Consider the following 27,810-nt stretch of genomic DNA (forward strand, 5'->3'; position numbering starts at 1 on the left):
GTGCAGGACCTTATGCAGTTTATTTTTGATCAGCATGCACTTGAGCATTCTGGGTAAAGCCGGGGAACATACACTTCAAGGAGGATGTCATAAGACATGAAAAGGTAATGAGTTTAACATAAAAAATCTTAGGGCATAGCCCTTTTTATGAGACATGATCCAAACCTGATGAAACTTGCAATATAGCTTTACATGTGTTGTGAGGAAATTACATCATAAAAAAGAAGTAAGACAAAATATACTCTGTAGTTTGTAGTGTCACATGAAATAAGAAGTCAGTAGCCAAATAAATATAACAAAGAAAGGCAATCTGAAAACAGTGCTGGGGGGGGGGGGGGGGGGGTACTAAGGACTAATCTTACACCTCAGTTCAATCAGAGGGAGATTCATTTTTTTAACATCCTGGCACTGTTTCACTTACTATCCTGTGGTTAAATTAAGGAAAAGTAAGTCAAAGTAAAAAAATGCCACTGCCTATGACCTATAAAAGTACCATGAAATGAATGGAAGAGATTGTCTCAAACTATCTTCTCTGGCCTTAAACTCTATATCCAAAAACTGTGAATGCTCACACAATGCACGTACTGCAGACAGTAATTTGGCCTGAGTTCACATTCAGCCAAAAAAAATAAAAAAGTCAGTAACACAAAAATTACTGAGAATGCGAGAAAAAAAAACTCTGCATATAGAAGTGCTGCATACACAATCTAATTAAACAAAGGGCTGAGCAACAGGGAAACACACCTATCTCTTGGTTTCCTATTATGTTGTCACAGATGCAGGTTGTCGAATATGTCTTTGTTGAACAGTAAAGTGCGAAAAGGCAAAATAGCGGAGCGGCGTTTCAGAGAATTCTTTCCCTGGGAAAGAATTAATTTGGCTGCTTTCGCTACTTTGCCTTTTTGGCACTGTAGTGCGATCTCAAAGTTGGCATATTTAAGTAGGGGGTGGGGGGTAAGTAATGTTCTACTGTTTTTTTTTTTTTTGTTTTGTTTTTTTTCGGAACAGTGATTGTTTTCCATTGAAAAATAATCGCTGTTCTGAAATTTCGATGTTATAAGCTTTTGCTTACATGGGGTCGATTATCTGTCATTTGCTCTTCTGAGCGTGCGATATGATAATATAGACCCTATCTCTTGACTTACTGTTTTGCCTTTTATTTAAAAGGGATGCCCTGCAAGTATTAAGTATAAACAGACCATGAGAGTACATTTAAGTATCAGAACCAAACAACAATCAATAACAAATGCATATTTCCCATTCAAGCCATCTAAGAAAGGAAGATAAATGGTCATCAGGGTTAATATATTTTACAGGGGTTGTCCAATAACATTTAAAGTAGTCAAAAGACAGCTGATGTGCCCTGGCTGTCACATTCTGTACCCAACGGATGTGAGGGGCTTCAGGACTGAGGTACCTACACATTGATATTAAGTGCCACAATTACATGTCAGACAGTCATCAGTTTTATGCACAGGTGGCCATGGCACTTAAGTTTATATCAAATAAAATGTAGAACAAGTAGTGATACCCCCTGTAAGATTACACAGATCAATAAGTTCCATTTTCTCTGACTGGGTCTGTGCGTGAAGTATATGATATGGGTTGAACTGTGTACACCAGTATTTGAAAAATGAACTATGAATTTTATTCTAAAAACCCACTTTTCTCTTCAAAACTCACAAACTAGCAGGCAATCAAAAAATACAGTTCCAACTTAAAAGTGCTTAAAACTGGCAGGTAAGTCTGAAATCAGTAATATAATGAATTCGAAGGTGAAGCTAACAGAAAATAAAAAGCATTGATTTGTACATTTAGATGCATTTTTATGTAAACAATGAACTTGTATGCATCCATCTCGATGACAGACAAGTGCTTCTCAAACTTTGGGAATTAGAAGTCAGAACATGTAGAGCGATACAAAGGTCTCTCGGTATTGCACAGTTACCTACATAAATTAATACAGTACTGTTTCAAGACACTCAACGCTCCCACTGAAATTAACATAATTCGGTGGGCACATCATCTCTTATATTGGCAAATTCAAAATAAAAAAAAATATTTAACACATTTAAAAATGAAAGGAACATCATCTTAATTCCATTAAATAGTCTACAAAAATCCCTTACATTCATAATTATTTACAAATACAAAATGTTCGTTATATGTATACAATTAACACATAAGTTACACTTGGGAGAGACTTTTTACAACCATCAAAACCACAAGGCTGAGGCAGACAGCAAACAGAAGCTCAGCATGATATGCTACAATATAAAATAAAAACAGAAATACAGCCGCAAGCAGTCGGTACTGCACTGCTCAGTAAAGATACAACTATCTCTAAGAAGCTGTTAGTTGGGAGTTTCATTGCCTGTGTTGTGCCTTGTAATTGTTCTGAAGTCGCTTTCCTTCCCATTCTCGAATCCAGCAGAGACGGGATGTATTAGTCCCGAAAGGCAGCAAGCATATGTCCATAAAGGTAGTGGGAATGCACTGCAAAAAAAAAAAAAATAAACTCGTGCACAGACAGCAAGACCCTATATTAACATCTGAAATTATCACACTGGCATTAAAAGTAAGGATAAGTCACAATAAATGTCCTTGCATTCTCTGCAATGAGGTGAGAATGTGGCACTTTGTATATATTTTGCATTATCAAAACATTTAGTGTTTTTTCTTTTTTTTTCTGCAGTACATCAGATTATATTAGCTCATCTATGCTTATATGCTGGCTGCTATCTTTTGTTCCTGCAGATCTAATTAACTTTTATACCTTGCAGGATTTATGTATGGAAATCTATTCCTTCCACTCTGTGGGCTAGGCATTCTGATCTGAGTGCCTTTATCTGTTTGATCAAGGTGTAACAGATGTCCTCAAAAACATGATGAAAGATGTAACCTCATGCAGAACAGAGGATGTAAACATGACTGTTATATTTGATAGCTGCACCAGGTTCTCTGCAACTTGAAGGAACTTCATTCAACAAATAATCTCCTGTAATGATCTGTATTATCAAATGAGTTTTCTTTTTAATTAGCACTGTGCACTTGGGCAGGCTTAATTACGTGTGGACCACTTCTGATGTCTTGTCTCCTTTATTAAGGCAAACTGATAAAAGCAGTTTAGAACCCTTTGATGGGTGCAAATAACTAAATGTCAGGGCCAAGATGTAGGGGCACAAAACTTGTGCAAAAAGATCTCCTTTTACCTGGCACATAAGATAGATAATGTAGAACCCTGCCCTTTTAATGTCTGTGTAGTTCCTATGCAGAAAGCTAGATCATTGTCTTACATCATAACTCACTAAAGCTAAAAGTTTCCTCCTGATTGACATCTTGAGGTTCAGAAGAAGGGCAGATTTCAGTATGGTCACCACACCGTCATATTTGGTGCCTCAAACAAGTTCTTCATAAGAGGCAGAAAAAGCAAATAGCAAATTTGTTGACTGTTGTATGCCTGCATATCACTATACATGTGTCTGGGTCAAATGATGCGGTATGCAGAAATGTCTGCTCTGATATCTAATACACTAAAATGTGAGCAGTCCCACTTGGGCTCCCCTCTCCTCCAGAGGACACTATTTATTCCCTGGACACAGCACAGTAAGGACCATAATTAAGGCATTAGAGCCCCATTTCCTACAGTAGAATTCCCATATCTCTCTTAAGAGGTGAGTGGGGGGTGGTGTTCCACTGCATGGACAGATGGACTTTGACAGATGGCAGAATAGGGCACCTATGGACATTATGGTGTGAAGAACTGTGTGCCATCATAAAGGCCAGAGGTTGGATGCCTCTGTGTAAAGCAAAGTAAACACCGAAAACTAAATTGCTTACATTCAATATAAAAGCCTTATATTTTCTAGACAATATTGCAGCTTTATGCATGTACATTCTGCCATATTCCTAACTATTATCATAACTGATTCAAATATTGTGCAAAAAGATAGTCAAACACTTACATAGGCTTAATAACACTGCACAGAATTTCACAAACTGTTTCCAAAAGAATCCCATAGATTTCAAAAAATTAAGTTTACCGAGTTCCACAACTTAAATAAAAAATCCTACTAAAAAATGCAGCTTCGAATCCCTACATCTCAGAAAATGTGCACATTCACAAATTAAGTACATTACACATCAGTTGTCAGGTCAATGAAAAACAAAACTGGACTTAAATTAAGAACACTGTTTACCAGGCCTGCAGCTCATTTTCAGGAGCTCTTGATTTAACATCTAATGAGTAATCGAATGTCTCAGATATAACAAATTTATTATGATTCCTAATAACTGTATACAGTTTCTAAAGAACCATTTTTAGAGCATGACTGAAGTTAGGCACAGAAAGATATGGCTTCTTATTTCCTGACATCTCACTCTGTAGTACCAGAACATGTAAATGAATACATTAAATGTTAGAGAGGTGTAGAAATCCACAATAACTCATACTCTGAAAAGCCAAATTAGGAATACACTACTGATTTCTACTTTAGTCCAGTTTTATTACTTATAAAATTACACTTTCTCAGCTGTGGAGTTTAAGATTTATCATGAGCATGTGATACGTTACCAACAGAATTACATGACTTCACGACCTAAGTACTTACTGATTTCTGTGACGTAATGCAGTGTGATATGATTGGCTGACATAAGCAGTAACATTACTGAAGACATCACATGCCAACACAGAAGAAATAAAAGAATGCAGGCACTATGGAAAACAAACATTCACAAATAACAGAAAATTTGCAGCACCTCTTACCTGCTTTGCAACATGATACACATTCTGTGGGAAGAAGAATCCATGGCTGTGTATACAGCAACATTCCTGGGGTATGGATTACAGTACCAAGGGGACAGTGCTGCATCCACAGTGAAAGATTTCTTCTCTCACTGATGTGCAACAATCACAACAGAGGTCACAAAAGCTAAATTTTCAAACCTGCAGATGCTTTAAATATAAGGCAATTAAATGTGCACATCGCATACATGTTTGTTTTCACTACACAATATGTCCCTCTTATGAGGAGGAGTTCATAATCCCCAAAGCTCATGTTACATCCACTTAGGTAGGCTATCGTGAGTTCCACTTCCTGCTGGAACATGACTTTTAACAGGGAAACATACATTTTCAAAGATTTTTTATATATATGCAGTCAAACATAAGATTAAATGACAAAAGATTTAACTATGTCACCATTTTAATATGCTCTTACGACAGTCAAATCATTTTACAATACACTCAGAAGAAAAATGTTTACACTCTAAAGTTAGGATTTTTTTTTGATAAGCCAGTTTGACAATCAGGACTGCCCAGTGAATACTGGGAAAATGGGTTTGTTGTTATACTGGACGAGCTTCTGACTGTGATGCTCCAACCTAGGCCTGACTAGCATGCCTAAGGGCTGGGGGACAGGTATAAGCAAACGCTCACCTATTTCAGTTGAAGGGAAAGGGGAGGATCTTAACCAACTGTTGCTTTGCACTGCAGTGAAGGCCAGGGATAGACAGACAGGGCTAGCAGGTAGTAGGAGCTGTAAGCCACTGTTCAAGCTGCTACACATATAGAAACATGGGTAACATACATCTGACATCTTTAAAAACACTTGCATCAAGGGAAGCAACTTGGGGATAAAGCAGATACCCAATGACAACATAGTAAAATGTGCTAACTCCTTTTCATCTGTCAATTAGAAATACTATGAGTCTCCAATGTATAAAGTCAGGAGCAAGCTGGTCAGTCAAGATGGGAATGCACAGTAATAAGAGGAGGGTGTAATGCCATGCCTGATCTTTAGAAAAAAAATCAGGGAAGGCAGGAATATCAACTGGCCAGTAAAGCCTTGCTTGCACTGGTTGTTTTGGCTCACTGTGCATTTTTGCATTTAAAGTCTTTAGGAAATATCAAATATTTTAAGTACAAGAACATTTGTAATGCCCAGAGTTTATGGTCTAACTTAGACCATAAATCAAAACATGCTACTTCAATATTACACTAGGGAGGGGAAAAAGATGAAGCCACAAAGCAAAAGCGACAGAGACAAAGCCTGATTGCTTCATTAAAGAAATTAACCATATGCCTTCAAAAAGAGTTATTTATTCCATTCAGAAACATCAAATGTGCACCTGCTTGTTGCAAACTCATTGGAAACTGAAGCAAAGCAAGAATCAAACATCCAAATGTAGAGAGTTTGAGAAAAAAACAACAACAATGGGAGCCAAGACTGAAAGACATGCCAACATCAAGGTCAGGGTAAACGGTTCAATCCAGTTACATAATATCAAATAATTAAAAAAACAAAGAAAAAGTCAAACGCCAAATGTAAAACTGGGTTATTTCATACCAACCAAAATTTCAAAAACAGGTCTGCTAAGGTATACAGATAAGGAAACAAACACCTTTTACAGATTTACTTTGTACAGACATAGAATTCAAACATGGACTATGCTGGTACTTACCCTGAGTCAGTAGTGACTCACCTAAACCTCTGAGAATCAGCAGGAGTAGGTCCGAACTGTGGAAGGGTCTATTCTTTGCAACCCTGATGCTCCCGCTGTGATTCAGTCCAAGCCAACAAAGCAAAAACACACACACCATGCAGTAAGTATGGAAGCAAACTCAAGCCTGAAAAAAGCCAAGCTCAGCTTATGTTTTATTGGTTAATGGTCAAATTCACATGCAGTGCACAAACCCCATTTCACAATGTCATGAAGAATGTCAACTAGTTATTTATCATATGACAGCTAGGCCACAGTTTTCCACAGATTAGTCCTACCACTATATTCTAAGTATGTGAAGAAAAACAAAAGCACACATTTGTTTAATATCTACACACACACACACACACACACACACACACATATATATATATATATATATATATATATATATATATATATATATATGGATAGAACTACAGCCTCCCTAGTTTCTGGCATGTTCTACTACATTTATGAAAATTTTATCTGACACGTGCAGGTTTAAGGTGGAACACACATTGGGTGGACTAGCTAATGAGAGTTAATACTGCACTTCTTCCTTAACATGTTTACAGGAGTTTATCAAAAGTCTGCATCCTGCTTCCTGGAAAGGGAGGAGATATGTTGATGATATATTATTGCTACTTGCAAGATGGCTGAAAGGTACAACTATTGCTATACATGAAACTCATACAGAGTATTTGCTTCATGGACATTAAACAAGAATTAATTTACGAAGTTAATGCAAATTATTTTTCTACTGTGCAAACACTACTCACTCAATAATACAACCAAAATTTGCAAATGCCTTCCCACTATTCACCTCAGTATTGTTTTATTAAGATGCTGTTGAATATCTTTATTACTGCTCATGTTTATTTGTATTGTCTGTAACAAATGCTCTGATATTTACATATATAGTATCCATGCTTTTTATCTCCTGTGTGCTCCCCTACTAAGCCTCTCATAGCCAGCCTTAGACATAGGCCAACTAGGCAGCCGGCTATGGTGCTGCGCTAGCAGGGGCACTTTACCAGTAATCTGGATGGTGTAGGTATACCAGGATCGGGGTACCACGTGGTGTTGGTGGATGCTGTGGAGGCCTTTTGCCTAAGGCACCAGTTGACAAAAGGTCGGCCCTGAAGCCTATAAACAAAATTATTAGGTGCAAGTATTCAACAAATTAAATAAATGCATGCTGCAATATCTAATTCCAGAAAGCAAGAAGCATGTCATGGTAACTGTTTAGTATGTCTAATGGAAGATTAAAAAAGAACCTTGTTAATATACAGCTTCATGGCATAGAGTGATAAAGCCCTGACTGCAGCCTGGGTGGCCCGAGATCAAGTAGCAACTCTGGTGCTTGCTGGAGCTGGCAGAGAAGGTGGGTAATCTCATTTGGCTTGTTATTGCCCCTGGGGTAGAACAGGCTTGCCTGTAGCAGTGAGTCATGGGATGTGGCAACCCAAGCTAGTGATACAGTCCATGTGCATGCATGGGCTTTAGGAAAACAGGCTGACCCTGCAATGACCAGGGATGAGGTTAGGGCCATTATTCACACTGGACAAGTGGGAAGCAGCTTTCTTGGCTGCCTCTGTGATTGCTTCTCCTGGGCTTCTGTCACATCTCTGTGGTACCAGGCAAGTGTCCCTCATACAGGGGAACAAATGGACTAAGTCTGGCCAGCAGACGGCTAGATACTTAAAAGGCATGACAGCAAACATGCTTGATGATCAAATAGGATTCTTTTTTCCTTGTGTTATTAAAACATGCCCTTTGGTAATCTTTAAGTCCTTACAACTAACTGAGACACCACCGGCAGGCTCCAGTACTTTCAGTCATGTACATTTCAACTTTTATTCCTTAGTGTTATGAAGAGCAGGTCAAAATACTGAAGACTATGAAAAGGAGAAGAGTAAAATGGTGAAACTTATATTGGAATGTCTGCAAGTTGTAATTGCAATGAAATATGGAGTCAGTTTTTTTTTTTTTTGCAAAGTATGAGTTTCAAGAACCGGAAGCACGCAGTACTTTTTTCAGTTCTACCATGCAAAGAGAATGCCTCATATTGCACTGTACAATAACAGAGTGCTACAGTAATGCTACCTTAACCTTGCACCAATAAATTTACATGTACTTTAAAAGACAGCAAGGCGAATATGGATATGGTCAAGCTGTTGGCTAACCAGTATGGGTCAGTTGGTGTTAAGAAAACTCAGACTAAAGATGCTGCTGTTGTTATACAAGTAAAATATACACATAAACTTGCACTAAATGTATACTACTGTGTTTATAAATCTAAAACGTTCAACTTTGGCACTGCCGCAGCATTGAAAAAATTCTCTAAGAATTGTACAGTTGTGCATGCAACTAACACTGACAGTAGATGCTTGAGTATAATGACCAACCGCTCCACTAAGAGTCGTTATTCATGGGATTTGCAAAGAATGGAAATCAGACTTTCTGGACTGGTGCCAAGAACTTATCAGTATCACCTTTGAGTGTAGTGCCAGCCTTGGCTGACATTAGGCAAGCAGACTCATTTAAAGAGGAGGCACTTGTACTACTATTATTTTTTTTGACGTTAAAGTGTTTAGAACTGTGCCCTCCACAGTAACACAAATAAGCTACCCCAGTCTTCAGTGTGTGAAGCTTTTAAGGGCATTTGCTCTAGTTGCCTATCCAGGAAATGGCCAGGACAATACTGACATGCCCCCCCCCCCAAAGAAAAGCAAGGACAACTGAAAAGGTACTGACATTCTTCCAGGTTTCTGCAATGCACTCCTTGTTTCCAAGATATTGCTAACAAAGCACGAGAAAAGAAGCTGGGGGAACACATGATGATACCATATGCCAACAAACTGATGCAAGGTCACAGCAAATAAACAATAAATGAGAGCTACATAAAATCACTGTGTAAAACTATTTTCTCCATCTTCCACTTCTGGATTGAGTTATTTTACAGATTGTTTAAGAGCTTACACTGTAGCACTGATCTCATGCTCAGACATCGGTTGCTACAGTATTGCTCTCACATCAGTACTGTGTTCATTACTTGCTATAGTAGTATTTCTTATCCATGGGAGACTGCGACAGCAAAGAAAAGGACTAATAGTGGAAAAATTATATAAACATGTCCTGCAGGATGACTGTGATGAAACGTGACATACTCTTACACTGGATGTCCAGCTAAGAATGTCTAAGGTCCAAGCAGCAGACACACATGATTTGAGTGTGGATATTTTTGAAAAAATTTGCAGTTGTGGCTTCTGCTCTGGTAGTTTGTGCCCTAACAGTCACCATTACATGTTTGCTACTGGACATTAATCTAATACGATATAGTCAGCCAACCATTTGGAGAAGGTCTGGCAAGGGACCAGTAGATTAGCACTTCCCAGTATGAAATATATGAAGTGGTGGTCCATCTGCCTTATGTCCTTGGTTTAGGCATTGTAATAGCAGCCATTACTGGTGAATTCCAGATAGTGTAGGATTCTTTCACTCTTATTCTGAGGATTGTCGCCTCACAGTTAGACGCTGCCCATTCGATTCTCAGTTAGAGCATCTTCTGTGTGGCGACATGCGTGAATGGGCGTTCCTTTGTTGAAGGTTGTGCATTAGGCCCGGCAAGCCAGTGCGTAAAACTCTACTGCCAATCATTAGCGGACCGGAGTTCCGCTGTGGCGACCCCTAACCGGGAAAAGCCAAAAGACACAAACAAAAGGAAGAAGGGTAACTGGGCCAGCTCAGGAACTACCTTTGACAAAAAGGAGGGTTTGATCTTAAGGCTGACCCTGTCCTTATGAAATGATATACAGGGCTCCCTGATATGAGGGTCAGCAGCTGTGTCACACATCTGACTGAAAAGAGTGCTACTAGGAGGTATAAAGCACTGGATTCAAGGGGGATTACTGTATGCTAATGGAGTACAAATTTTAAGTCCCAAGGAAGGGGCACCAGCCTCCTACATCCTAAATGTAGCACCCCTCTCAACAGCTGTTGAGTAGATGGTGTGCAGTCAAATGTGGTTCCTTGCCAGTAACCCTGCAGAGTTAGAAAGGTGCACCTTGGTCAATGTACAAGAAAGTTACTTTGACAGAAGCTCTGTTATGTAATGCAGAGCTTGGGGTTCAAAGCATTGTTTGAGGAAAAACTTTGAAAATTGTGCTATATAGAGAACTTCTGTTGATTTCCTAATACTGTGACTTTTTGCTTTCGGCAAGACCTCAACAACCTCTCTCTACAGCTTATCCTTAAATGGTATTATGCTATCTTTAAGGCCCAAAAATTTGGGTACACAAGGTTCTTCCCTACTGGCTTTGAATAGTACTTTGCTGAAGTAAAAACACATATAGGTCCTTCCTGGATCAAACATCACTGTGGAGAACAATAATTCCAATGTCCACTGTAGGGCAATTAATGGAAACTTTGCTGTCTGTTCTTACCTTTTGTAATACCTTTGGTATAAGAGGAAAGGGAGGAAAGACATATGAGACACTACCCCACTAAGTATGCTGAAGACATCTATTTCCAAGTCTTCAGGTTTGGGAAGTCTAGAATAAAATGTTGAAAATAGGGAACAGGTCTATAAGGCCCCCTGATATCTTAAAGTGTCTGGTTCAGGGTCCACTCATAGTTGTTGGCAAAGTTCCTGCTCAGACTGTCCACAAGCACATTCTCAGATGATACAGTGTAAACTACTTGAAAGTGGAAACACTGTTGTAGTGCTGTCCCCCACACCATCAAACTGCAGAGCATGTAAGTTTGGCTTGTTTACATACTGTACCAATGTGGCTTTATTTGTAGTTGTTTTCAAAGTACTTCATTCTGTCTAGAAAGCCTTTAAGGCCAGCAGAATTGCCATCATCTCCTTTACATTGATGTACCTGCTTAACACAGTCCTATTCAAGGCTCCATGTGACACATGGTATGCTGAATGCACCCCCTTCAGTTGTCTGAAGCCTCTACAGTTAGAATTTGCTTACTCGGCATTAAGGCCATTAAGTTGCCTGGGTCAAAATCCACTTGTTTGGCACACCATGAAAATTCCGTCTTGACTGCTGAAATCAGTAATATCCATTAATTTAGGAGATAAGTGATGCTGTCAAAGTTTCCTCAGATACTGCTGCATTTTCATAATGTGTAGCCTGGCCAAGTGCACCATAAGGATGAAGGATGGCTTATGATCTGCTTCACTTAGTTTCTTGGCTGTGACTCCTCTCTTCTGAGCTGTGTGCAAGAGAAAACATATTTAGCATTCTGGTTCTTTCTCACATACTCAGAGTGGAAACAACTGATCTTTTCTTGTGTATAGGACTGCCCTTAGGAAGGTCTTTATGATTAATTTCAGAAGTTTGAGGGAAAGCCCCAGGTAGAGTAGACAGCCTTACTGCAAAATATCTGCCCATATCCCATACAGTGAGGGCCCAAATTAGGCCATCTTCTATGTAAGGATAGGAATGAACATCTCAAGCTCTTGGGCATTTGCGTGAACACTGAAGCAAATGCTTAGTGAACATCTTGTAAATAGCTGAGAAGATTGAAAAGGACTTAAGTAAAGTGAAAAGCTCTCTTGCCTACACTGAATCTGAGGAAATGACTATGATCCTTATGGATTAGAATATGGAGGAAAGTATACTTTAAATTCAATTTGTCCAACACGACCCATTGGCAAATCCATGGGAAAGGGTCCTGTAATATGAGCATTTTTTATTTCTTAATTTTTAAGGAGAACTTATTCAACAAGGACAGATCTGAAATTGGCCTGCAAGGGCTGTTTTCTTTGAGGAAAAAGGAAAAGCATGGAACTGAACTCTGCACCACCACGTCACAACCAATCAGCTGCTGTTGGAGGTCTGCGAGAAGGACAGAGGACAGTCCCATAAAATGAGTGACATAAAATGAGCTCTAGTCTGTATTTCTCATTTGGTATGCTTCTTGCCTACCTGTCCAATGTCAAACAACCAACTGTCCTTGAAGTCAGCCAGCCTTCCACCCAAGAGGTGGGATAAAGGGAAGGAAGTGGGACGGATCACAGTCAAACCTGGTTGGGGGTGAAGCTGTTGGGAAGTTACACCCCTCACACTGCCTTTGTTTCTCTTTCTCTGGAAACAGACCATGCCTGTTTGTTTTCATGCGCCATTTTCTTTTATTATACTGTTCTGTCTTCGTTTGCCTATATAAAAAGGGCCATTATTTAGTCAGAAGGCTAGATTCAAAATTTTCTTTAACGGACTTCTTACTCTTATTTCTCTCCTCCAGGCATTTAAAAGCTTCCTGATGGATTGATCCCCATAAGTCATTTTCAAAGGGTGAATCCAGCTTTTATTGTCTGCAAGTCACAGCAATCTGACTCAGCTACACCACTAGCTGTCACTACATCACATCCATATTTAAATGTACATTCAGTCCACGCTAAAAGTTATCTGGACTAGCTTAGAGACTTTATTTTTTAATACTCTCCTCTAGGATATCTACCACCGTATCCTCTCTCTGCCTGAGGACTTCACCTTTGTATTTAAAATAGGCATGTGGCAATTCATTTATAAATACACAACGGTAGTAAAGAATTCTACTCTTTTGGGAACCTAGCCAGACCTGTCACCAGCTTAGATCCCCTAGTCACTTCCAAGGAGGCTACCACTGGTCATCCACAGCATGTACTTCAAGTCCTGGGTTCTACAGTACCGGTCCAGCTCCTTTAGGCCAGGTGGTCGAGAATCTAGTTTTAAGGACCAATTCTCAACCATGAGAAGGACGAGTGGTGAGTGGTTTGCAAGGGGTTTGGATCACTACATGTCCATCACTTTTAAATATATCATCTTTAACTTCAAGACTTCTTAGATTTCACACATAAACACCCCTTTATCAAATTTAAAGTACCACCAATGTAGACATTCTGTGGCAGGGAACTTGGAAAGAGTCTCTGTCAGTGTCACACCCCATGGTGGTATGACATCAAGGAAGAGTCTGTCTAGTCCTCCCATTCAAGCCCCATCTCTGTTTCAGGTGGAGGACACAATTTATTTTTTGGTAGACGATGTACACTCAACACATACAGTTGACCCAGGCTGAGAGTTAATATTCTGCCAGCCTGTGATATTTCTTCAACTCTCCTACAATCAATCACTAAACATGGCAACAGCAAGGTCTGGACACTGGGGGTACTTTTGGTCAGACTAGGTCACAAAAACTAGCCCAAAAGACATTCTGGGCTATTGTATGTTTCTCTCTAGCATACCTGATGACATACCTGATGACAGTAAGTTCAGGAAGAGCTGACATAATCCTTGAAAAGCAGACATCTTTAGTAGGTTCACTGAATATCGGTATTTGCCTTAGGCATGCATAATCCTCCTCTGAGGTATGAAAAACATCAGCAGCTATAGGGAAAATCCCTCTGTCTGCTCCAATAAGGGACGAGGACAGACAGGAAATTTGATCAGCACTGACAGCAGTCTGGGGGGGGGGGGGTTGCATGTGCTCATTGGGACCAGAGTCCACAGACCTCTCCGAGACTGATGGGGTTTTTACAGCCTCATGCTGACTGCCCATATATACTCCTTAAAGGAAATATTTTGCAGCTATTCTATTTTTCTGTTTTTGTTTTTCTGCTGTAGGTAGAAGGCTTGTTTTTCAGATGGTTGGCCTCACATGGTCCTCTAGATACTTTTGTTCCATTCTGGGCTCTACTTGCCAGAGTATTTTTTTTTTTTTTTTTTTTTGGTAAGTAGCAAAGTGCTCTCTGGAGGAGATGGTGCTGAAATGGCACCATGTTAAGTCATTCAGCCAAACACTTTAAGATATCCTGAATCCCTGAAAAATTTGGAAGTACCAATTTTCAAAAGTAAAACTTAGTCCCTTAGTCCAAAACAGTTAAGCCAGTCACAATGACAACAAATTAGTACAAGCTCAAGAATAAATAAAATAACACTCAGCAAGCAGCACTCACACCTTCTAGACATTACATCTACTTATGTAAATGCTTTGTAGGAATATTTCAAAAGGGCAGCATTCCAGTATGTCAACAAAGTCTTGGTTGATGCTGACCAAGACTCCAAACAGAGATTACTTAAAAAACAATAATACCAGTGCTACTGGGTAAGCAGAGCCCCCTCAACTCATTCCACCCCCACAATTAAACAGATCTTTTTCCAATAAGATGTAACTAACCTGAAGTCATTACATCGTGTGGGTGCAGCCCACCTCTTCAGATCTGTGGGAGTTGAGGGCTTTACCTCCTAACAGTACTGGTTTCATCATTTTGATATCCAAAGCCAGGACTTTTATTAAACTAACATTCTCTCAATGCATACCCAGTTTCAAACCATCAGTTCTGAAAGCATTTTTCATAACAATGAAGACAGATCTTCTCTAAAGCAATCAGCAAATCTTAAGCAGAAATACAAAACTCTCCTGAAACAGTTACAGAACAACCCCCATTTGCTTTCTGGTGTACATAAAGTTGGCAATGCTTCAAAAATGTTTATTAGAAGTGTCAATTTTGATCTGCTCCTATAAAGAAAGCCTCAGAGCAGCACAGCAGAACCTCTGTGCATGCCTGGTGCCAAACTGTAAAAGGAGAAAAGCAGGCCAACGCACTGGTGAGTATAATCGTCTAGTACTAGCAATTGAGAAGCATGTTTATTCGGCAGAAATTAGAATGTAGTTAAGAGATCCCATTATGGTGCAACACCAGGACAGCAGCTGTTCTGTGTTCTGACTAATGGGGAATACTGTACGTGTGTCACACTGCACCACGAGGGACCTACTGTATGTGTGTCACACTGCACAAGTGACCTACTGTACATGTGTCACACTGCACCACAAGTGACATACCGTACGTATGTCACACTGCACCACAAGTGACATACTGTACATGTGTCACAGTGAACCACAAGTGACATAATGTGCGTGTCACAATGCACCACAAGTGGCATACTTTATGTGTCACACTACACCACAAGTGACCTACTGTACGTGTGTCACACTGTACCCCAAGTGACCTAATGTACGTGTCACTTTTTCTGACTGAATGAATGGAACTGCACATAAGGAGCACATTTTGACAATCTGTATTGCAGTAACAAAATCAGGACACATGGTACAGTGTCGTGGTGCTCTTGTTCATTTTAGCTGATTATAAAAGCAAAAAAGTACATTATATGTGGCTTCCAAAAAATGTTTTATAGCACGAGCAACTGTGACAAGAAACAATTCAAACCTGCAGATACAAGTTCACTGTTCTCCTTTAAATCTTAACTTTCCTCACTGCTGCATGGTGCTGCATTTCAATTCCAGTGCTAACTTTTGTTTAAACATTTAAAATACATTTAAAGTAATGCACATTTAGACTTTTAATACGCACAGAAAGAGCCAAGCACCTCATAAAATGCACAAAGAAGTGAAGGGGAAAGTTATAAATATTCTACCCATCCTTTATCATTTAACAGTGCAAGTAAGTTGTTAACTATGACCCCCTGCTCATCCAACATTTGTACACTCCGGACACAGGTATCTTACAAATGCTTAAGTATTATAGCACTACATGGCCTAGTGTGGGTCACAGTTACATTATGAGTAAAAGTGGGCAGAACATGAAAATAAGGCATTAGAGACTTAACAGGCCTGTTTACAAGACTACAGTCCACATACACCTGGACTGATAAGCTCATGAAATAAGGAGACAGCACAGATTTCTAAGAATGGACAATGGGATGACATCCACAAACAAAAACATGAATGTTCTTAGCATAATCTTCACAACTGTTCAGCATACCCCATACTGATGATGGCCAAGAAAAGTGCTGTCTTTAGTTCAATCATATTCAGATACCCTAGAATATTTACACTTGCAAATGGAGTATGCATTCCTTTCAGATCACAACTGCACTACCTTCTTCTGGTCACTTCATTTCACAGTGGCAGAACTGCTATCTGGCTTAAGGCTATGTGGTTTCTCTCTCTGCCCAGCTACAACTAATAAACAACATTAACCTGGGTCACAAAATGCTAAAAATCAGATCAAGAGCACTCCCTCCCCCACCCATTCCAAGATTTGTCATGTGTTCTAAAATGTTAAACGTCTTGTTTACAATTTTTCAGTTGGAAATGTATAATGACAGCTGAAATTATTTAGCCTTGCAATGCAAGCTGTCATGCCTTACCTCCTTAAGATATTTTTAATAATTTCTATGCTTTTGTTTTATTTTTGCTTTACATGTCTGTAAACAAGTAAAGAGTGCATTGGCCCATTCCACGGCACACAAGTCTAACGTCCTGACTATGATTTAGCTAATCCAAGTCCAATTAGCAGTCCAAGCAGTATGGAAATGGACCAGGGAGAAGATAGCAATAAGGCATCCCCTATTAGCTTCTCTCTTGGGGGGATGGGTGATAAGCCCAGAATGCAGAGTCCACTTAGAATCCTTGAAAGACACCCTGAAACCCAGAGTTGCTTTGTTTTCAATGGTAGAAGGGCTACCCAGGGGACACCTTTCATGGAAATAGTAAACAGCCTTCATCTACACTCATTGCTTGCCCACCCCTTGAAAGCTGGCAGACATGCAGAGGGGGACTGGCAAGTCATAGAGGAGGGGGACAAAGACTCTGAGAAGGATGACAGCCACAGTCCCAGCCACTCAACCACTCACCCCTAGGAGGAATGAGCTATGGGGTTCTTGTCCTCAGGGAGAATAAAGGGTCTGATTGCATGGGTGGGAGAGAAGTTTGTCACTCAGGATCAGTAGCCGAACACCTAACCAAAAGTACACACAAAGTGTACCTTAGTGTACAAAATATCACTCAGCATCCTGTGAGAACACCCTGAACTAGAGTAGTGATGAGTCACAGCAGTGGTGCCCAGGCCACCGTCTTCTTCTCTGTCTGCAGCAGGCCTGTATGAAAGGCCCTTCTTGTTTAACATTACTTGTTGGATTTATGAACCTTGACAACTATTTCTAATTTCTGTGGAGCAGCTGATCTTGGCTACAACTCAGGGACTCATCAGTCCATTTTTTTCTGTGCCAAAAACATCAGTGGTACTTTTGGTCTTAAAAGTCTCAAAACTATATAACTAACAAGGGTACCAACATCAGGAAAAGGGTCACAGTTTAGAAAGTTCAAGAAGTTTGGCAGTCTTAACCTCCTATTGATTTTTTTGCATCAGGAAAAAGGGTCATAGTTTAGAAAGTTCAAGAAGCTTGACCGTCATAACTTCCTATTGATTTTTTCTACTTGCCATTTTTGCACATATGTATATATATATATATATATATATATATATATATATATATATATATATATAAAAGAGTGGGTGTTTCTCTGATATGAAAGGCGATATCTACAGGCCTCAGCTAATCATGATGATTGATGATTGCAAACTGAGGGCAGTTATCAAATCCTATTCTGATACTCACAATTCCCCAGCAAGAGCTGGACCAAACAAACTGGTGAATTAATCATGAGCTTACCCTTAATAATGAGAAATGCAACACAGTTTCCTTCGGTGAATCTAAAATCACCACCGCTTAACATATAGCGAGCATTTCATTTAAATTTGACAAAGTCATCAAGGACTTGGCTGCATATGCTGATGACAGACTTTCCTTTGGCTACCATGTTTCTATGGTGCTTAATAAAACCTTCTACCTTCTACAGGTTATCCTTTGAGGCATCTCCCTGAGGACCAATAAAATTGAAGCCCCACTTTTGTTGGGATACTGGCATAATGGCTAAGATGTTTACCTTATAGACACGAGGTGCAGGGTTGATTCTCACATGGGCTAACTGGCTACGCTTCAAATGGACCACAAGGGCAGTTAGTCTAGTATTAATCTATAAACCTAATCTATGGACCTATTCATCCCTTATTATACCCATCATTGAATATAATGCACCGTTTGGCATATTCCTCACCAAGCACCTAAATCAGCTTGTGAGACCTCAATGATTCCTTACTAAAATGATATCAGGTCTAAATATCCTTAGTTCCTCTGACAAACTCAAAAGCTCTCTCTTTACTCAGTGTCATACAAACTCTTTAAGCTCCTTCCCCTAAATAGAACTAGTGGTTAATTAAACAGTCGTTTTAGACCTAAACCTACAACAGCACATCAAGACCAGGTGGCATGACATACCTGACCTAACATCTACCCAATTTCTGAAATAGGCTGCCTTACTTATCAAATAGAGTACTTCCCTAGCAACCTTTAAAGCCAGTGTGGTTCCACCAGAACATTCACAATGGATGAATCCTCAACTGCAAACTTTAAAAGTATGTCCCCAGTAGCCACATTTTTGTGACTGCCTAGGCTATCAACTATGAATAATTACACTGGCATATATTTACAGTTAAGGGACTATAATCCATACATTAATGTAAGCATTTTTTTTTTACTAAGGATAGCATTGTTTTGAAGACCAGAGGCTTATTCTATTAGAGTTCACATTCAGCTTAGTTGTTTGAAAGATACAGCTGCATGATTTTATTTACGAAATTATTAATGCAAAGAAATGTAAAAATGAAAACAAAAATATGCAAAATATGTTTGTACAGAATATGTGATTATGCCCAACATGTTATCAGTGCTATCCATGAACAAGGATAGATCATAGTTTTAACCCCAATACCAACCACTAACTCTAGTTTCTGCTTCAGGGGCGGATTGCAAGTGCCCCTGTGAAAAGTAGAATGATTTTTTTTTTTGCCCATTTACGATTTAAAGCAATATAAGGATGTAAAGTACCACAGCCTATAGTATAAAACAGTGGTGGATAGCTAACTGATTTTATTCTATAGTATACTGGTCCTAGACTGACTTAAAATATAGATAGAGGCAGGGTTCATTTCTATAGCCCAATTTTTACTACTAATTAGTTATCCTAAAAAAGTGTTTCCCTTAATTTCAAAAATTTCAGCTATGTGTCATCCTTTGCTACTCCCTATCAATCACCTATTAATCATGAGCCTAGATTAACACATGGAGCCATTATAACAGGATACAAATTCAACTGAAACTAATGGGGCAGATTTTGTATTTGTCATATTACCAACAACATTAATACATAATTCTTGAATGTAAATTTAAGGCATTAGGAAAATACTTGACTTTAGGAAAATGATAGCATTAATTGATAGTTTTCTATAGCGTGATCATCATTCACTGCAGACAATCAAAGTAGAAAGCAGCTTCCTGTTACAAGAGTACAGGGTTTGAATATTGCCTCTTTCATTGGTCTACTGCGTACCCTTGAGTAAGTCAACCAAAATGTGCTTTGAGACAATTGATAATTTAGACTAGGCTCCTTAATGGTCGCTTGGACTGCATGCGTTGTAACTACCTATGAAGCAAGAGGAGCTGGAGAATTTGTATAGCACACTTTGTAAGGCTGTAGGCATGAAAAAACTTGGGTTGTTATTGTAAACTTAAAAAAATTAAATTAAGCCAACTAGACAACTACTACCATATCTTTAGAAGTAAAGCAATTCTACTTTTGTTTTGGTAAAATTATGTTTCCCTATAGTTTATGCCTAGGCAGATGCTTCAGAAGCATGTGGCTTGAGGACCAGGACAATTAACTCAGGTAAAGGCCACCTCATATACTCATGACAATTCCTCACTTCCAAAGATGATGCTGACTATAATGTTCGTATATTTCCAATTCTACAAACTGATGCATCCTTGTACCAAAATTTCTTCAGTCCATAGAATGTAAATCTTTACAGGGCATTTAATTCTACTGATGTTTATCACATTCATTTTTGCCTGTTATTTGCTAAAATACTCTGCTTCAATTTTATGAATCAAAGACTGACGTTACACCCTGAAAGTGCAGAGTTGAAACAAATATAGTTTACTGCATCATTCTTTAAATCACCGTGATGGCTACGATTTACCATTCCAGCGTGTTAAGCTTCAGACACAAAATTTAATAGTGGCAACACAAGCAGTCAATTACATGTAGGCCTCATTAGACTTTTTTTCTTGCATTCTTTCCCTCTGTCTCTTTCTTCCCTTCCTTCCTATTCTATCCAACTACATAAGGAGTCCATCTGTTAAAAGCTTTCATCTGAACATATTTGTTAAGCATCATACAAACAGCAGTATGTCTGATTCACTAATAAATTTCACTGTTTCTCTAATCTAGACATAAGCTGCACTGAAAAAAAGAACACAAAGGTAACTAAGCAGAAACAAATCTACGTAAGAAGCTCACAAATTCTGAAATAAACACCTATGGGAATAACTTCCTAATTCCCTGTAGCATCCTGCAGCCACTTTTAATTAGCGGCTGTTATGAATAGCAAAGCACTAAAGCTATTTTAAAATTATTTCCTATTTGCTCCATGAATAGAGCAGGTATGTACTAACCATGAGCAGTGTGATTCCCAAATCTTTCTAAAGATACTTTTACATCAGCAATGCCTGATTATTACTGCTGGAAACTTCATTCCCTTTTTCAATAATATAACTTCATACATGCAGAGGTACAGATAATTCAATCTAATGAACTTTACAAGTACAGCTGTACTATATATAGTGAAAATAGCTTGTCTCAGATCTGACTGATATTTATGAATCTTCTCATTTGCATGGTACTCTGTATTACCTTCAGGCGGCATCTTCTTGGGCTGAACTGGTGGAGATGGTGCTGGGATGGCTGTTACTCTAAACCCTGCTGGCAGTGTTTCTGATGCTCCAGGCATCATGCCCATAGTGTGAATATCTCTAGGTCGAAAACGTTTTCTCCATGATGGGGCTCGTCGAAATGATTTCTCATCACCCTGCAAACATAACTATTTGGATGAGTGTTTTGTAACAATGGATGCCTGCATCTGCATACACACAGTGCACAAATAATTACTGAAAAGAAATTCACTGCTACATTATGGACATGTTACATTTCAAAAAATCGCTAGTGATGTAAAAAAAAAAAATTTCACCCACAATGTAAGGGTATCAAAAAGTCTATATTCTGTTCGCAGAGATATGGCAATGGAAAATAGAGCAGTCTTACACAACCTTTAATCAAAACACATCCCCATTTGCTAGGATTTATCCAAGCAGCTACAGAAAGTCTTTAGCCATTAGGAAGCAGTGGTATAAAAATCTTACTCTAGAATAAAATATCTGCTATGTTGTTATGTGTCAGAAAGACTCCACAATGAACAGCATCAACTGCAGTAGCTAAATGCAGAATGCTTTGGAGAAGAAATGGAACTTCTTGGAAACTATCACGTACATCTTCTCCAGTACAATTCTGTTGGTCTTAGAATCCAAGCTGCAAAATTGTTCTCTGCCTTCTGCTACAAGAAGTTAGCTATTAATAAAAGCACATACATCTCTGCTTGTGCAAGTGAACTAAAATGCTACACTACAAAGTACTCTGCAAACCCTGAGAAAGCCTTAGCTAAAATGAATCCCTGAAAAGGTATCTGTCTGATACATGAGCAAGGCAAACTAAATTTCACTGTAAAAAGTGAATGGTTTAACAGACACTAGTCAAATGTTAGATAACAGTCTAGAGTCAGAAATGCAAAGCAGTCTTCAAAATAATAAATATCTATTTACAGCCAGAATAGGATTACATTCTTACTCTTACAGGTGCAAGCAGCATATATGGAAACAAATTAAAACCACACTAAAGCACAAAAACAAAGCTAAATATTTTCAAAATCTCTGTAGGTATGTATTAAACCATATTTGTGATGCATGTGCTGATTAAACAAACATTTAAATAACCGCTGATTAATTTATACAGCAATTCAGTGACTAATTGCAAAATTCAGGCATCTAAGATATCTAATCATGATATCCTACAAAACCCATCAATGAAAGCTACAATTTTTCTGAAAATGAACTAGTTAAACATGTAAATGCAGTCTAACCAACTATGTAGATGTAAAAAAATCCATCATACGACTTTGTTTTGCTTACTCTATAAATGTAATAAAGAAAAAAAATGGCATTTACAAGTATGTTAACTGGAATTCACAACTTTGCCGCTTCATGTCTGTTACTATATCTCCAAGTATGCTATTTGCTTTCCTTTGTATGCATGCCACACTCATTACACTTACAATTAAACACTGCAAACTGCCCTATTTAAAACACTTAATTTTAAGCCCAGAAAATCCAAAACTTTAATTCAATCTGGCCAGGCTTGATAACTTAAATTATTTAATTCACTATGAAGTCCCTAAACAACAAGAATTAACTCTCCAACATAACAACAATACATGTGTCTTCATGGTTAATGCTTTTTGTATGTGTTCCTGTTCTGATTTAATCTTATTATTGAGAAAAGATACCCCTCCTTATTTAAAAAAAAATAAACCATTGTCATTTACAAAGATGACGTATTATAAGAGACACTTAAACAGCAAATGCTTTATTTGTTGGCGCAAATGTTTTAATCTCAACTGTCGTGTAAAAGTTGGGAGGCAAACCAAGACCCACCCCCAGGGTGGTACACCTGAGCACACTTCCACCAACATTGTAGTAAATACCTGGTTGAATTGTCATTTGAGCAAGTGCAGCACTCACCTACCATACTGATTGCCAGTGAAGATTCCTTAACAAATACGAATCACTGAAGACAACACTGCCTCCATCTTCTCTTTCTAGATATTTTTAGAGCATCCCAATGCACTTGAATATTGCCTTTACAGGGTTTCCTCAAGATGAGAATGACTTCAACAGAGGAAGACAAAGATCACACATCCCTATCTACACAATACCAACATCACAACCGAGATCCTCAATTCAGGTTCTCCTTTGGTCTAACCTGGATCTTACTAAAACATTTGAGAGTTTAGTCTGCTTAGGAAACCATGGAATCATATATAAATTAATATTTTCTATAGTGTGACAATAAAAACAAATCAACCTCACAACAGCTCTTATTGCCACTTTTCTCAGAACATTGAGGTATACAATGCAGTTATCTAAGCACTAGTCATTTGACAGTAAATGGAGGGGCTGATTATGAAAATGAAGCATTGTATATAGCACAATGTGTGTGTGAAGAACGTCATGTTATCTTAAAGCTTTTACCCATAAGCAGTGAAATGAGTAAATTCAACAGAAGTGATAGTCTGTAAAAATTTGCACTGATGATTTTAACAAGATAGGTCACATGGCCAAACACATACAGACAACAAACTAATTTTAACAAATAATATTTTTACAAAAAATGAAGGACTGCGTTAAAACAGTCAGAAAAAAAAGATTATGGGACAAGGTGCTAATCTGTTACCTTCAAAAAACAAAAATGATGGGAATCTGTAGAAAATCAATAAAACGTTTCAAAAGTACTACAAACATTAACACGCAAAAAATAATGGACTCTTGAATCCAAGTAATATAGTAGGAAACTGTATTGAAACAGGTGATTTAAGAATAAATGGTGCAAACTGAGAGCTGCAGAAAATGTTTTAACTTATCAATGGTAAACATTAGAGACAGTATTGAAATGCTAATGCTAGTGATGACTGAAATATTCAAGTAAAACAAACCTAGGATAAGGTGCCAAACTGATATAAGCAATGAATAAAAACAAGAAGAAAGAATCAAAGGTGAAAAGGCATAAAAGAATAAAAAGCAAAGTACTATAAATACCGATATACATACATATTTTTCTCTGGACTCCCAGTAAAATGTCAAGAAAAATCTATAGAAACAGTTGGATTTAGTAGTAAAAATCAATATAGGGAATGATCGGCAGAAGATTTGTATTCTGAGTTATCAATGGATTAGTTAGGAGAAGGAGCACTTCATAACCATTACACCACCACTTCAAAGAAAAAAAGAAGTAAGAAAACTGAATGTTTAAAATATGAGACATTAGGAAAAAAACAAAAAGGACTTGGATGTAGTCATTCAGCCAATGGAGAAGTCAAATGAAATTGACAAGAGCCAAAACAGCTTTCAAATCTCTCTTAACAACTGATGAGATACATAAACTGGAACAAGTAAAGGATAATGAATTGAGACAAAACTGTGACATCCTAGTAATGGGACTCTAACAGAGAGCCGAAATCTTTCAATGACCAGGGTCAGCGAAATTAACAATGCAGCACTCATTCTTAATGACATAAACAACCACTAACATGATGTCATTGTTAGGGTCTATATTATAAGCTCAAAAGCTTAAAAGAGTGAACGCTCTTTTATCGAGCTGTAAACATCAAAACCACTAAATAGTGAAGACACAAAACAGCGACCCCCCCCCCCACACCCCCCTACTTAAATATACCAACTCCGAGATTGCAGCACAGTGGAGGAAATGGCAAAGTCCCGAAAACGGCCCAATGATTTTTATCCCGGGGGAAAAAAATCACTGTTCCTTGTATTCGCTACTTATGGTTTCGATGTTTACAGCTCAATAAAAGAGTGTTTGCTCTTTTAAGCTTTCGAGCTTATAACATAGACCCTAATTGATATACTATGGCCAAGGTAATAACAAAACTGTGTTTCATATACAACAGGATAGCAAGACTGAATATGTCTGTATTTAATCCCAAGATTCCAATTATGCTTTGGAAATCAGAAATTAGATATGATAAATGTGCATGTTAACCATTAAGGGTTTAAAAATACAAAAGTCATTATGAAGCTGACCATATTATCAGGTGTATATGTATTAGCAGGAGATGGTCTACATCTTTCTACACCAGAAAAGAATTCTGGGAAAAGTCTTTCTAGCAGAAATAAATGGAGACCAGCAGATTTGTCACTACAAGCCAGTTCATATCAGTCCCACTTAGAGTAAGCTTTTTTCCCTTCCCCACAACTGACCATGTGCCACTGGCTCCTATCCTTATTCCCCGTAGTCTACTGGACCCTTCTTAGCCCTCCCTAGGCCCAACTCAACTCAAGCCTGGGGACAGTGAGGAGATCAAGGATGCTGGCCCAGCATCATATTTCTGCTGGGGAGTGTGTCCTAACTCCCATGACCCTATGTCAGACTTTCAAGCTCTGCAATCACTGCTTTTACAAGGACCATGTACTATTTCACACAGTTAAGGCCTCCTCCCTACGTAGCACACCACTTATGTAGCACAGAGCCCACCAGTAGTAATTGCAGTGAGGCTAAGCTGCCCCCCCCCCACATCCCAGGATGAGTGAGCTAATGTTGGCTGCTCACTCCCACTCCCATCCTCCTCCCTTAAGGCCCTCCAACATCAATGCTGCTAACTGAATACAGGTCTGAGACATGATAAAGGCTTCCTCCCTCTGTGCTACAGAGCTGCCTAGGTAACAGTAACCTTAATCTACTGATGACAAATGTACAGGAGCTAAACTTTCCACTTATTTTAATTTACATTTTACCGGCTTGCCCAGCTCAAGATATTCTGGACAGCCACTTCCCTTTTTACAAGTAATCTTTGCATTTGTTATTTGGCACCACATTTAACTGCATACCATTTGTGTTCAGTGCCATAGTATTCGTTGTTTATTTACTAATCAGCTTACACTCACCTAACCTCCCCCAGATTCCTTTCTTCTTTAAATAAACACTTTTTCGGTTATTGTATCTTTTCTTCCTTCCTCATCATCTTGCCATTAGTCTGGTGGTCTTCACACTTCTTATGTTTGCCATTTCATAATACTTCTCCCTCTCTCTTACATTCTGATCTTACCTATTTATCTTGCAACATCACCGTAGCAACAGTAAGCACATTACTTCCATTTACTTTATACTACTACGACTACACTTTACAGCCATTTTACACAGCTTTCAATGATATGAAAGCATTATCAAAATAAAACCTGGCACTGGAACACAACATCAATTCCTACCTATTAACAGACATCTCTATTTGATGACCATGTTAACTATAATGGAGTCCTTTGTTTAACACACAAACCTCCTCAAACTTCACTGCATTCCTTCTAGAATCTCCTCCTTGCACTCTTCCAGCTCTAACCCGTAAACCTGTAATACTTTGCCTATCTACTTCTAAGTGATGACACTGAGCCTAAGTCTAAATAAGAGGATCCTCATTTTCCTACATTATAACATAATAAATTCAATAGTCTGAAAAACGTGCTTAATCCAGCCCAAAAATCATTTGCATTTACCAATCCTGCACTAGGGGGTCTATATTATAAAGTCGACCGCTTACTTCATCGAATACCTAAACATCGACCCATCGTCATCAAACCGTATAAACGCCAAATGCTATAAACTGCGAAATTTAAAAAGTCGAACTCTCGTACTTGTCCCACCCTACCGCCCGCTACATACTACCTACACAAACAAACTAAATAAACCACATACATACACTAACCAAAACCCTACTTCTAACCCTAAACTAAACCCCCCTTCTAACCCTACATTAAATCTTACATATACCACCATGTATGCACTTAACTTAACCCGCACCCTAACCCTAAGGTCCGTAACTGTCACACACTTACCTTAAAAAGCTAAACCCAAACAAACTACATAATCCACACACATACACTTAACAAAACCCTACACTAAATCTAACATACATTACCATCTACGCACTTACCTTAACCCTCACCCTAACCCTAAGGTCCGTAACTATTGCACACTTACCTTACGGAGTTATACCGCAGAAGGCCAACCATGACGATTCGACGTTTCCACTTTCGCTCTTCTGGACGATCAGTGTTTTCACAGTTCGATGAAGATGGGTCGATGTTTAGGCGTTTGGGTAAGTAAGCGTTCGACTTTCTAATATAGACCCACACTAGGAGGTTGGCATAATGTTTAAAGTGTTTACCTTACAAACACAAGGTACAGGGTCTGATTCCCACATGGGGTAATTGGCTAGGCTTAAAATGGCCCATAAAAGCAGTTTGCCTAGTACTAGTCTATGAACCTATGATCTCCCCACCATTGAAAATTCCTATCAGTTCTGTGATAATAGGTCTAATATGCATAAGGGGGGGGCACCCTTACTCAGATTTACAAGGATACAAACATGGCACCATTGACTGTAACATCTATTAACTTCATTAATAACAAATATCCCAACTGGCCACTTCTACAACTAAGCCTCAATGTTCAAACCATAATGTGTATTTGTATCCAACTCCCCCCCAAAGCAAACATAACTATTATATGAGACAGTTTATTATAAATAATTAGCATCCAAACAGTGCAGATACCATAGTCACTTTCAGTTTCAACTAGAATGTGGAAAAAATAAAACTTCTATTAGTCACTTTCTCTCATTGCATATTGCTACTCCAATGGGTAGCCACAATACATAGCCTAACCCCAGCTTATAAACGTCTTCCATCATTGACATCATCATAACAAATATCCTTGACAAATTTAATAAACTAC

General features: G+C 38.6%; 1 protein-coding gene across 1 annotated transcript in view; it reads right to left on the bottom strand.

Moving 5' to 3' along the window:
- Positions 1-1,063: 1,063 nt before the first annotated feature.
- The window catches only part of PPFIA4 (PTPRF interacting protein alpha 4), a 1,641,692-nt gene continuing 1,614,945 nt past the window's right edge, over positions 1,064-27,810 (bottom strand). Inside the window, exons 29-31 of the mRNA XM_044070202.1 lie at positions 21,094-21,268; positions 6,484-6,557; positions 1,064-2,496 (exon numbers count right to left, since the gene is read on the bottom strand). Coding sequence (XP_043926137.1) covers positions 6,499-6,557; positions 21,094-21,268 — 234 coding nt within the window. The 3' untranslated portion in view covers positions 1,064-2,496; positions 6,484-6,498. The remainder of the gene's footprint in view (positions 2,497-6,483; positions 6,558-21,093; positions 21,269-27,810) is intronic.

Source organism: Protopterus annectens, chromosome 4.part1 (genome assembly GCF_019279795.1).
Source record: "Protopterus annectens isolate FY-2018-M chromosome 4.part1, PAN1.0, whole genome shotgun sequence".
Taxonomy (NCBI): domain Eukaryota; kingdom Metazoa; phylum Chordata; order Ceratodontiformes; family Protopteridae; genus Protopterus; species Protopterus annectens.